General features: G+C 62.7%; 2 protein-coding genes across 5 annotated transcripts; one reads left to right on the forward strand and one right to left on the reverse strand.

Annotated features, from left to right (window-relative positions):
- Nucleotides 1-1,460: 1,460 nt before the first annotated feature.
- On the forward strand, nt 1,461-4,436 carry PABPN1L (PABPN1 like, cytoplasmic). The gene is made up of 7 exons (XM_057712697.1): nt 1,461-1,706; nt 2,106-2,226; nt 2,501-2,568; nt 3,053-3,159; nt 3,251-3,338; nt 3,883-4,053; nt 4,122-4,436. The coding sequence occupies exons 1-7, from the start codon at nt 1,461-1,463 to the stop codon at nt 4,434-4,436; spliced, it is 1,116 nt and encodes a 371-aa protein (XP_057568680.1).
- Nucleotides 4,437-7,557: 3,121 nt separating this feature from the next.
- Nucleotides 7,558-11,627, reverse strand: TRAPPC2L (trafficking protein particle complex subunit 2L). Of its 4 annotated transcripts, none has more exons than XM_057713296.1 (6): nt 11,499-11,627; nt 9,972-10,142; nt 8,757-8,852; nt 8,569-8,648; nt 8,031-8,170; nt 7,558-7,764 (listed from the first exon to the last, which is right to left on the reverse strand). In XM_057713296.1, exons 1-6 carry the CDS (start codon nt 11,529-11,531, stop codon nt 7,745-7,747), a joined length of 540 nt encoding a protein of 179 aa, XP_057569279.1. In that variant the 5' UTR covers nt 11,532-11,627; the 3' UTR covers nt 7,558-7,744. The 4 variants fall into 4 exon arrangements, with proteins under 4 accessions (XP_057569279.1, XP_057569280.1, XP_057569281.1 ...); XM_057713297.1 differs by having other exon boundaries at nt 8,757-8,844; nt 9,970-10,142; XM_057713298.1 differs by lacking the exon at nt 8,031-8,170.
- Between the last annotated feature and the right edge of the window lie 113 nt (nt 11,628-11,740).

Raw genomic sequence — 11,740 nt, forward strand, 5'->3', positions numbered from 1 at the left:
GCTGCCCTTGAGGCACTCTGGCCGGCCAGGGGGGACCTGGGGACGTGTAACTTACACAGGACAGATGGAGGGCGAGGCCTGGGCGCCGTGGCCACAAGAGGGAGACGGAGCAATCAGGAAGGCTTCCTGGAAGCAGCAGCACAGTGACAAGAGTGCCCCCTGGAGCCTTGCACACGCAAGTGCATGAAGCTGTGTGCAGCTGGGCGGGGGAGGGGGTGTTGCACGCAAGGAGGGCGGAGAGCTGGGAGGCCAGGCCTGTGGGCTTGCAGCCAGCTCAGGCTCCCTTCCCACCGGGGCTGGGCCAGGAAGCAGGGGTCGGGGCGGAATGATCCAGCCTTAGTTCAGCCTCCACGGAGGTGAGAGCAGAGCCAGGAAGAGAAAGGCAGCCACAACGTCCCCCACTTCCTTGCATGGCCCCCAGGGTTCACAGGCTGCAAGCTTCCCCTCCCCCAACTCCACGTTCCCAGGGAAGAGACCCCGACTGGGACCCACCAGCTGTGGTCTGGAGGGCGGGATACAGGCTGGGTGCAAACACGTCCAGAGGGGGCCCCCATAAACACATCAGGAGGGTGGGAAAGGCACGGCAGGAGCTCCCCCAAGACCACGCCAGAGCAGGAAGAGGCCCGAGCAGCTGCTGGGGAGGACGCTCGGGGGAGGCCAGGGCACCCAGGGACACGGGCCTGCAGCCAGCGTCGGGCGGGGAGAGGAGCAGGCGCTGGGGGCCCCGGGTATCCAGGCCTGACCCCCGCCGAGCGCACCATCACGCCCTGTGGCCCAGGCAGGGCTCCGGCTTCGCTAAGCGGTCCTCACCTGACAGCTGCCCAGAGTGGAGGTGGGAGGGGAGGGTCTGTGGGGAACCCAGGAGGGGTCAGGAGGAGGGATGCCTCTCCTCTCAGCCCGGGACCCCACCCTGGCTGGCCTGCCCCCCAGACCTTTGTTCCAGCTCTTCCATCCCCCCAGGCCACCCTCGCCTTGGCTCTGCTTGGCCCAATACGTGAAGGGCGGCTCAGAGGCCACCTCCTCCGGGAAGCCTGCTTTGACCCCTTCCTGCTCCTCACACTCGGGTAACTTGCTCACACCTGTGCCATCCTGACGGGCTGGCCGCTGGTGGCGTGACGCAGCAATGTGTGCGGACCTGCCACCCCACGGCTTCCCGGCTCCCGCGTCGTGGCGGGTGAGGCTGCGCTGTCGCAGGAGGCTCCAGGCTCGGCCTCGGCTGCACCCTCTCCACCTGGAGTGTCCTGGAGGGCCAGCCCGAGAGGAGGAAGGGCACCGGGCAGGGGTCCGGCCCCGAAGCCAGGGCGGAGGCTTGGCCCCAGCCGGGAAGCCGCTGAAGCCTCTATTGGGAACACCTGGCCTGGGGGAGGGCTTAAAAGCCAGGAGGGTGCGGGCAGGTGCTGGCGTGGAGGCAAGTACTGAGGCCTGGCTGCCCCCTGCTGCCCCCTCGTGCCCCATCCGCCATGTGGCCCTTCCTCAGCCGCGCTCTCTTCCCGCCCCCCACCGAGGCCTGGCTCCGGAGGGCTTCCTCGGACCCTGAGGCCCAGGGCTGGGGGGCCTGGAGCCAGACCCAGAAGACCCCTCTGGGCTTGGGGGCTGGGGAGGAGGAGGAGACGGGGAAAGTGGAGGAAGACAATGAGGAAGATGTGGGCATCCTGCTGTCTCTCTTGGAGAGAGGGCACCTGGCCCAGGGCCCGGGACCAGACCAGGTAACAGCCATGCGGAGCACCTGGTGGAGGCCAGCCGGGATCTCAGACACCCGGGGAGCCCTGCGCATGGGGGGCCGGGCTTCGGACGACTGCAGCTCGGACCCGTGGGGGAGAGGCCACTGCCCCCCGGCCTGGAACAGGGTGCAGGGATGCCCACCCGTGCACAAGCTGGAGGGGGCAGTGCGGCCTCTCCGGCGTCGAGGGGACTTTGTGTGTCGGGGGCGGATTACGGGGGCTTCTCTGCAGGCCCAAGTGCGCGAGGCCTTCCCTTCCCCTCCGGGGAGCCCTAGCATGACCCTGAGGACAGGCAGGGTCAGGCCCCCTCCCCTCTGCCCTCCCTCCAGGGGAGTCTGGGGGCTTTCCCACCTTTGGGGCTCAGCCAGGGCCTGGTGCTGGCAGGAGCTGGAGGCCATCAAGCTGAAGCTGTGGGCCTTGGAGCAGGCCCAGGGCCTGGAGCGGGGAGCGGAAGACGCTGGGGCCCTGCTGGCCGGGCAGCTGTTGAGCCCCGAGACAGGTAGGAGCCAGCGGGCCAGGCCGACCCCTTCCCTGGGCTGTGGGCCCTGAGTCCTCGGGTGCGAGGGTGAGTGCGGCTGGCCTGCGAGCTGCTGCAGGAAAAGCGCAGGCTCCTGGGGAGAGGCCAGGGTTTCCACCAGGTCAGGCCTGGCAGGGGGTCCTTCTAGATAGGCCCTGAGGGGTGATCGTCCCAAGAACCCGGGTGCGCCTCTTCCCCGACGAGTGAGGACGGAGCCACCCACGTGAGCCCCCCGCCCAGGGCAAGCCCCCCGGTCCTGAAGCCCCTCTCTCCATAGACACCCCCACAGAGACGCTGGAGGCCGACCACAGATCCGTCTACGTCGGCAATGTGAGTGGGGGGAGGAGGGCGACGTGGGGTCGGCCCCTTGGCACCTCCTGGCTGTGAGGATTGGAGGAAGGGACGCACACGGGTAGCACACTCAAAGCCACACGGGCCTGGAAGGGAGAAGCAGGACTGGGGGGTCTGATGAGGGGGCCGTCCCCAGGAGGGAGCCTGGACCCTCTGTGGTCAGGCCTGGTTTCCCAGTGTGGGCTGGGATTCGGGATGTCCCCCTGCAGCCTCCGGGGGGGCCCATCACTGGCAAAGAATTCCACCTGAGGAAGCCCCACCCCTCTGCACAGGCCAGGAAGCGTGGGGCGCGTTCATCTGGCTACCCTGTCCGCGCCCCGGCAGGGGTGGGGCTGCAGGCATAGGCTACCGCTCCCACCCCGGGGCCCAGTCAGCCCCTCTTTACCAAGAAAACGCGCCGCGGGGGCTCCTGGGAGGGGGCGGCCCCGCCGGAGGCCCCTGCCGCAGGGCCCGTGCCTGTCAGGTGGACTACGGGGGCACGGCCCAGGAGCTGGAGGCCTACTTCAGCCACTGCGGGGAGGTCCAGCGGGTCACCGTCCTGTGCGACAAGTTCTCCGGACACCCCAAGGGGTCAGTATGGAGTCTGGGGAGGGGCCCGGTGCTGGGGGGACAGCCGTGCGTGGGTGAGCGTGGCCCTCACCCTCCCCTCGTCCGGCCCCAGCTACGCGTACATAGAGTTTGCCACCGAGGGCTCAGCCCAGGCCGCCGTGGAGCTGGATGAGAGCGTCTTCCGAGGCCGGGTCATCAAGGTGTGTGTCCTCCTCCGGTCACCGCACAGGGTGGGGGTGGGAGGCGGGGCTCTGCTCTGAGCGGCTCTGCGTTAACCCATCGGTCCCCGAGGGGCCAGGAAAAGCCAGCACAGGGAGGCTGAGGCACCTGCCGGAGGACACACAGGTGTCCCAGCTTGATCCTTCTCCAATCGCCCATGTTTGGGGACATCCACTGGGCGGAGTGGGGGCACCTCAGACCGCAGGGGGGTTGGGCTGGGTGTAGCGCTGGGGAGGCTTCCTTCCTGACCCAGACCCCCCTGCAGGGGAGAGGTTGCCTTGACAGAGGCCGTGGCTGGACTGTTTTGGCCTAAGTGGGGAGGTGACTGGGAACAGGGTAGGATCTGATGCCTCAGGCAGCCCCATGCCCTGGTGCCACCGGGGCCTGTGTTCACCAGCCTGTGAGCCTTCAGCGGGGAAACCCAGGAGGGCTTCCTGGAGGCAGCTTTAGCCCTGTCGTTGGCCCTGGGCTGGGGAGGAGGGTGTGAGAACAGACGTCTCAGGTGGACTCGGCGTTTGGTTCCAGGTGCTGCCCAAAAGGACCAACTTACCAGGGATCAGCTGCACGGACCGCGGGGGCCTTCGGGGACACCCAGGCGGCCGGGGGGGCCCCTTCCCCCACAGCAGCCTCCAGGGCGGGGCCCGGTTCAGACCTCGAGGGCGGAGCCGGTGGGCGGGGCGCCGGGGGCGGGGCTCTGTGGGGCCGGCCGGGTCCGGGGGGCGGAGCCCGGGAGACCGCTCACCTCCGGGTCTCTCCCCGCGCAGGGGGCGCCGAAGATGCGCCCCGTGGTGTTCGCCGTGTTGAAGGGAGGACCCGACTTCGAGAGGGGGCCGCGGCTGGCTCGGGCGCCCACAGCCGCGCTGCTCGCGGGACCACGTCCTCCGCGCGGAGCCACCGCCCCGCGCCCTGCCGTCGGCGAGAGGGCGGCCCAGGCCGCGGCCGAAGCCAGCGAAGCAGCGCGCGGGGCGGGCCTGGCGGGCGCCGGGCAAGGCTGCGGGCGGGGAGACCCACGCAGCCGGGGTCGGCTCCGGGTCGGCGTGCCCAGCGCTGTCCCGCTAACGCCTTTTATGGAAAAGTAAAAATGTGTGTCTTACTGGTAACCATAAATTATTAAACTTGAATATTTTTTAAAAGCACGTGGTGACAGACCCCGCCCCCTTTATTCTCCTCACTTGGACGCTGCCTCCTCAGGTGCAGACTCTGCAGAGAAGGTGGGGGATGGTTTGAGGCTGTGGGGTCAAGACCCGGCCCTACCCACTCCGCGCTAACAGCCAGCCTGCAGCACTGGGGTCCTCGGTGTCACCGCCGGCCTCTGGGGCACACGCCTCCCCCATGACGAGGGAGACCCCCGCCTCGTGGGTCCGCACCTGTGAGGCCCTGCGGGAGGGGTGCCCTCGTCAGCAGCGGGTGTGGAGGGGTTTCCGTGCCCGGCGGACGTCCCGCTCTCTCCCTGAGGCTGTGGTGTGCTCTCCGTCCTCTGGCTGCACTCAGAGCTGAGACAGGAGGCTGTGGGGCCCAGCTGCAGACACACTTGGTCCTGGCCTTAAAGAACTACTAACAAATCTCTCCCTGGGCTTTGCTAAGTCAACGCTCTTTGCCTTGTAATTTTTGATTATCAATTCCTTAAGCTACGGACACAGCTGCTCTGGGCTCTGGTCCACAGGTGGACAGTCCCCAGTCCCGGGTGTCTCCTCTCTAGCACCACTGAAGACAGCCTTCTCTGGGGAGGGTGGGCCTCTGCTCTCCATCCACGTGTCCATTAAGCCAGGTTCACACTCCCCCTGTCATCTGGGGTCAGCACTGGCCCCTGCAGTGGGGTGCATGGCACCCCCCCCAAAATATGTCCATCTCCTAATCTCCAGTACTTGTAGATGGGATCCTGTTTGGAAAAGGGGTCTTCACAGATGCGATTAAGCTAACGGTCTGGAGATGAGATCTCCAGGATCACCCAAAGGCCCTAGACGCAGTGACACGCTGGGTACGAGACACACCGACACACGGAGAAGCTGCTGTGGAGGCAGAGGCAGAGGGTGCAGGGGCACTTTCACGAGCCAAGGAACCCCAAAGATTGCCAGCAGCAGTGAGACGATGGAGAGGCTGAAAAGACCCTCCCTCAGAGCCTCCAGAAGGAACCAGCCCAGCCGATACCTTCGTTTCTGACTCTGGCTCCAGAAATGTGGCGGGAAGGCGGCCCTCAACAAGGCCAGCCTCCTGGTGCAAAGATGCTAAAAGTTATGGTGAAACTGCCATCCAACAGTTCTGTGGGCAGAGCAAAGGCTAGTGGTTTACTTCCCACCCTGGATCTTCTCGGACTTAAAACGGAATTGCTACCTAACAATGTGCATGAAAACCATCAACTGGAGAACTGTTTATGGGTTGGTCTAGTTCCACCTACAGAAAAGCCCAAAGAGCAGTAGCTTCAACAAGGTAGGATTTTTATTTTCTTATTTTAAAAAAATGCTGAACATAAGTAGTCCAGGTCTGGTGTGTCAGCAAAGACCCAGCCTCCTTCTAGCTTTCTGCCCCCCATCCTTAGGGGATCAGTCTTGTCTGCATGCTCTCAAGATAGCTGCCTGAGTTCCAACCATCACATCCAAGATCCAGGAAGGAAGAAGGGAAAAGATGAAGGTACTGCCAGCTGAATCCCCCTATTAAGTATCTTTCCTGCAAGTGCCTCCCAACACCATCCACGGACACCCCATACCTACCTACCCCGGTGAGGGTAAGAAGGATATTTTGTCTAGCCAATTGTCCCCAGTAACACTGGGGTTTTGTGAGTCAGGAAATAAGGCTTGATGACCTGCAGTCCCTGCCTCGGCCATTCCTCAGGCAGGAGAGGTTACTAGTAAAAGCTCAACAAGAGATTTGAGTAAGGACTGTGGGGAGAAGGCCCGTGTGAGAGCTGCCTGCATCAGACCAACACCTGCTGGCTGCACTTCCAGCCCTCCTCTAGCTCTTGCAACTCCACCTGCAGCAGGTGGGGGGTGGGGGTGGGGAACCCGGGACTTGTGTCTGTAACACACACTCTTAGCTGATTCTTTTTTTTTTTTTTTTTTTTTTTTACTTCCGTAATCCTGTGCTCACAGGAAGGGAAGGAAACCCAAAGACAAGCAGAGCAGAGTGTGTCCCAGTTCCAGCCCTGGGCCAAGGACGCTCACAGCTCACAGCCGCCCGGTCCCCGGGGCTCGCAGCCCCCTTCCTCTCTGTCAGAGACCCCCTCCGGAGTGCCCGAGGGGGCGGGAGGGACTCACGGTGTCCTGGGTACCTGATGAAGGGAGCCAGCCGTTCTGAGACAGCTTGGGGCACACTGTGCCGGTGGCTCGGGCCCAGCAGGGCCTCTTCCACTTAACAGGTCCCATCACCAAATGACAAAGGGCACTAAGACCTGGGCCACTGGATCCCAGAAGGGGCTGTGGCCTCAATCATGGTCAACTCGTTAGGACTGCGATCCAAACTTGACCGCGCAGGCTTCCGGAGAAGCAGAAGGTAGACGCCCGATGCATCAGCTCCTCCTCAAATGTAAGCACCACCCCCGCCCCCCACCCCCCACCCCCGCCACAGCCTGCCCGGGAGCCTGGGGGGCGGCAGGGAAGGGGACTCATCTCCCAATGCCCACCTGGCCCTCGGGCCATCAGGAACCTCAGGGCACTAACAGGCAGGAGGGGACTCTGAGTTTGCTCATTCAATGCCCAGCAGCAGCTGGTGAGATGCTGCACTTACACGGTCTCAGGAGGGTGGCCTTCCAAGGCCAGGGCAAGACGGGAAAGGTGAAGGCCCCTGCCCCCGGGGGAAGGTGTGCAGGCCCTCCCCTCCAGAACAGCCCACCTGCTCAGCCACTGGCAGGGGCGGCCAGGCCATGGGTCCTCTGCCGCTCCCTTCGCAGCCTCTTCTGGGCTCCAAGCTCTGGGAGGTCCTGCCACCCGGCTCCCCCTGCCCCCTCGTGCCTAGTGGGGACAACAGCTCCGGTTCTGTCTAGTCCCTGATCTGCTCTGTCCCTGAAAAGTCCCACGTAAACTCTTTTTCTTTCTTTTCTTTTTCTGGCTATGCCACGCAGCTTGCGGGACCTTAGTTCCCCTACCAGGGATCGAACCCGTGCCCCCTGCGGTGGAAGTGCGGCGTCCTAACCACTGGACCACCAGGGACGTCCCTAAACTCTCTTTAGCTAAACCCTCTGCTGACGCAGAAGGAAAAAGGCAAACCTGATCTCACAAGACCTTTAGTCAACATGCACCGTGCACGAGGCCCTGCCCCCAGCGGCACGTCCGTGACACCCAGGAGGAGGCAGGTGGACATAAACACACATGGGAACAACGCAGGTGCGTACAGGACGCTTCCTTCCAGCCACGGCCGCAGAGCGCTCCTCAACAGACCTGTATCATCATGGACGTCACCATGCCATCGAAGGCCCTGCAAAGAGAAACACACCAGTCAGAGACGCAGACCGAGGTCCTACATCCCTGGCTGGCAGGACTGTCGGTCTCCGAGGTCCCAGTGAGTACAGGCAGCTGAGGCTGGGGTGTGTACCCCACCGTACTGGGCGTGAGACTCTGAGTCCCCTGCGCCCTGGCTGGGCCTCTAGGCAGGGGTGGGACCCAGGATGACTGAAAACACCGCGTCACCGCAGAGGGAACGCGCCACGGGAAGGGGCCACCTTCCCTGGCTGGGGCACCTACCGGCTACAAGGAGCCCCTCGGGAGCTGTGTGTGGGGACACAGGGAGCTCCCAGGAGCAGGTTTGGAACACGCGCACGTGGAAGCTTCTTTGGGAAGCACCTCTGTGACACGCTGACGTCAGGTCTGTGTTTATCTGAAGGCTGTTTGGAAGACATCTGCAATCTAATTTCCTCATCGTCCAAGTTCAACGTCAAAGACAAACCCAGGCAACGACAGGAGGGTGTTTTCTCCCGGAGGGCTTCTGTCCACATGCCTGGGCCCTCCCTGGGGTCTGGGGAGGCTCCCCAGTGCCTGCGGGGCGCACCTGGGAGACCAGATGGGCAAGCTCTGCCCCCCACCCCTCCCCAGCTCCCCTTCTGTCTGCGTTGTGTGCTGGAGATCCGTGGAAGAGTTTGCTTGGAAAAACAGGGTTCTGCCGCTTCAGAATGGCTGCCTTAGAGCGGCAGTGCCCACCACTTAAAAAGACCTTCCCGCCCTCCCTCTCGGAATCACTGCCCCTCAGCAAGGCAGGGACGACCCGAGAAGGCGCCATGCCCACCTGGACTGGATGCGGTCCCCCGGATTATAGAAGGGGTTGCACATCACGTCTGTGTAGGAGTTGTGCAGCTTCCGGAACATCTGAAACGAGAACCAACGTGTTTAATTCACATGTACACACAGCTGCTGCCATGCTCGGGCTTCTTCTAAACAGAGAGGCCGGGCGTGCCCACCAGTCCCTGCACTCACGCTGCGGATCTCGTTGTCTCTGAGCGCCGTGTTGGAGGAATCCACCACCATGACAAATTTCACCTTGGAGTTGGTCACGTAGCCGTATCTGCGCAGCTGGTTAGGGAACACACTCTTAACAAGGGGACTCTGTGACAGCCCAAAGCACAGCACCACCGTGCAGAGCACGCGTGTGGAGGGCCATCTGTGCACACCCCCGGCTCCTCAGCTGCTCTGGAGAAGCACAACCTGCACCACAGCAAGTGCCGAGGGCTGGACCATGCCGGGTGCGACTAGACACTTCGTCAGGCAGCTTCTGGTGTTTACTGGAGGAGCAAAAGGCAGGGAGCTAAGCCCTATTGTGCTTCAAGCCCCAGGTGACCTGCCCACACCCTGGGGCACCTCGCCCTCTCACTGCATCAGTTCCCAGCCTGGGAGGGTTAACTGCAAAACCAGAGGTTGCGTGACTGAGACGAATGCTGCCTGCGGTACCCACACCTCTAAAGGCCACTATGCCTCGAGGAACAGTGGCTCCCAGGCAGGGACACAGGGCGAGCTCTGTTGCTGCTTGTGGAAGTGTCTTTGAACTCCATGAGTTTTGAGCCATTTGTCCCAAGGACTGGTCAAGATCTTACAGTGACTGGTGGGGCTGGGCCTGATAAAGAGATGAGTGGGACATCCCTGATGGTCCAGTGACTAAGACTCCATACTCCCAATGCAGGGCTCCTCGGTTCCATCCCTGGTCAGGAAACTTGATCCCACATGCTGCAAATAAGAGGTCGCATGCCACAACTAATGATCCTGCATGCTGCAAGGAAGATCCCTCGTGCTGCAACTAAGACACTGTACAGCCAAATAAATAAATAAACATTAATTAAAAAAGAGATGAGTGAATGATGATCCCTTGCTCAGGAGTTGGTGACCCTGCTGAGACAGCATGAAACTGGAGAGTCCCCAGTTCCTCCACAAACCCAAGGGGCAGGTGGGGACTGTCACACTTCTCCAGGCAACTCAACCCTGGCTGCTCCCACGTCATCCTCCTAATTAAAGAAAAAGGAGTGTGAGGTTCTACTTGGCCTCAAGCTGCTCTAACTCTCCATTGGCCAAAACCCTGCATCTTTTTTCCTTTCCAAGTGACATTACGAGATGCTTTTCAAGGGGACCTGACAGCATGGTGCACCCCGCGACTGCAGGGAGCCCCCAGACTCGAAGCCGCTGCCAGGCCTGAGGATACACCTTGTAGTCCTCTGTGGGGTAGAGCAGGCCCAGGTAGAGCTCCCTCTGGTCCACCAGCGCCTTCCCCATCGCAGAGATCTTCTCGTCCACCACATCCAGCGATGTGTGCACCATGTAGTGGAACTTGAGCTCGTTCTCCGCGGGGACGCTGCGGATGTAAAGAGGGTAATTCTGCAAGAAAAGGATGACGCTGGCTGAAGGGACGAGGATGCACCCGTGTGCACGGGCCTGGAAAACAAGGCCACGGGGCACTCAGGAGGGCGGATCCGCCAAGTGCCAGTTAGCCACAGAACATGCTCAGTCCCCAAAACCCACTGCTTAATCCTCCAAACTGCCATGGCCATTGCCTTCGGGGCTCCCACTCAAATCCCAGGAGGTTTTCATATTGTCTGCAAAGGTGCATCAGTAGGACGGACAGGAAAGAGACGACGGCTCTGAAAAGTGGGTTTGAGTGCAGCCTGTCACTCACCTTCCCTGCAGGCCCGGTCCTAGCACCTGCCCTCCCCTATGGCCCTATAATACTGGCTGTTTCCTGACAGGCCAGCTCCTGTGATCTCAGCACCTGGGCAGAGTCACTGGCAGGCTCCCTCTAAACCCTTCAAAGCTCGGCTCAGACTTCCATCTCTGCAGAGCCATTTCCGAGCAACCTAACCGCGGAGTGAAGAGCATCCTCCCAGACTCCCAGAGGCCTGGCACCGCACAGATACAGTGTACTGTACGCTGTCCCTACCCTGACGGAGATGACACCGGGTGAAGGAGACAGTCCACAAACCCACCAATAAACAAACACCGCAGCACGTGCTACGAGGCAAGCCAGCATAAGAGCATCACAGGAAAGCCTGGGCTTACAAAGGCTGGGGAGGACGCCAGGGCTCCGCGCAGCAGGGGCGCGTGGATGGCGTCGCAGCTCAACCTTAGGATTCAGAAAGAGCTTTCTAGAGAAAATGAAGTCTGTGGCGGCCCGGGGAGGGGACAGGAATGGGGGAGAGGGAGGGAGGGGTTCCAGGTGCAAAGGCCCACGTGAGAGAGCAGAGCCTGCGGGTAGCTGAAGTAATTCCGTCGGCTGGAGTGGAGGGTGTCAGTGGTACGCGGAGGGGGTCACTCAGACGTGACCCTAAGGCAACAAGAAGCCAGTGTTGAAGTTTTAGGCAGAGGTGTGCGACCGTCTGAGTTGTGGCTGCGGAGAGGAGGCTGTCATTCGTCCGAGGGGCGAGGGCCCGGCCGGCGGGAGCGCGCGGCGGGGCAGGATGGACAGAAGTGCACGGCTAGACTAGGGCGCAGGAAGCCACAGAGCCCGCGGACGGAGGGCTGGGCGGAGCGGGGGCCCGGACGGAAGAGGAGGACCCGGCCTGGGACGCTCGGGCAGCGGCAGGCGCAGGTCTGGGCGGCGCCTCCCGCGGGCCCGCCCCTGGCCATCCAGGCTCGGCGAAGCCGCCGGGCCCCCCTCGGGAGCCCCCGGGGCAGGGGAGGAGGCGAGGCGGAGAGCGAGGCTGACGCTGCAGCGGGCCTGGACGCCCGCGTACGCACCTCCTTGGCGATCACCGCTACGCACACCGCCATCTTGGAAACCCGACCGATCGCGTCACGTGACGGCGATGCCGGTCACGCGCCCGGCCAGGCCCCGCCCCTCCTGTCACTCAGCCGACCTGACCCCGCCCCACCTCTCATTCCGTCGGTCTTGGCCGCTTCTCCTGTCGCTCAGCCGGCCTGGCCCCGCCCCGCCCTCGGTCCTGCAGCCTTGACCCCGCCCCTCCTGTCACCCAGAGGGC

This window comes from Hippopotamus amphibius, chromosome 16, assembly GCF_030028045.1.
Source record: "Hippopotamus amphibius kiboko isolate mHipAmp2 chromosome 16, mHipAmp2.hap2, whole genome shotgun sequence".
In the NCBI taxonomy this organism is placed as follows: domain Eukaryota; kingdom Metazoa; phylum Chordata; class Mammalia; order Artiodactyla; family Hippopotamidae; genus Hippopotamus; species Hippopotamus amphibius.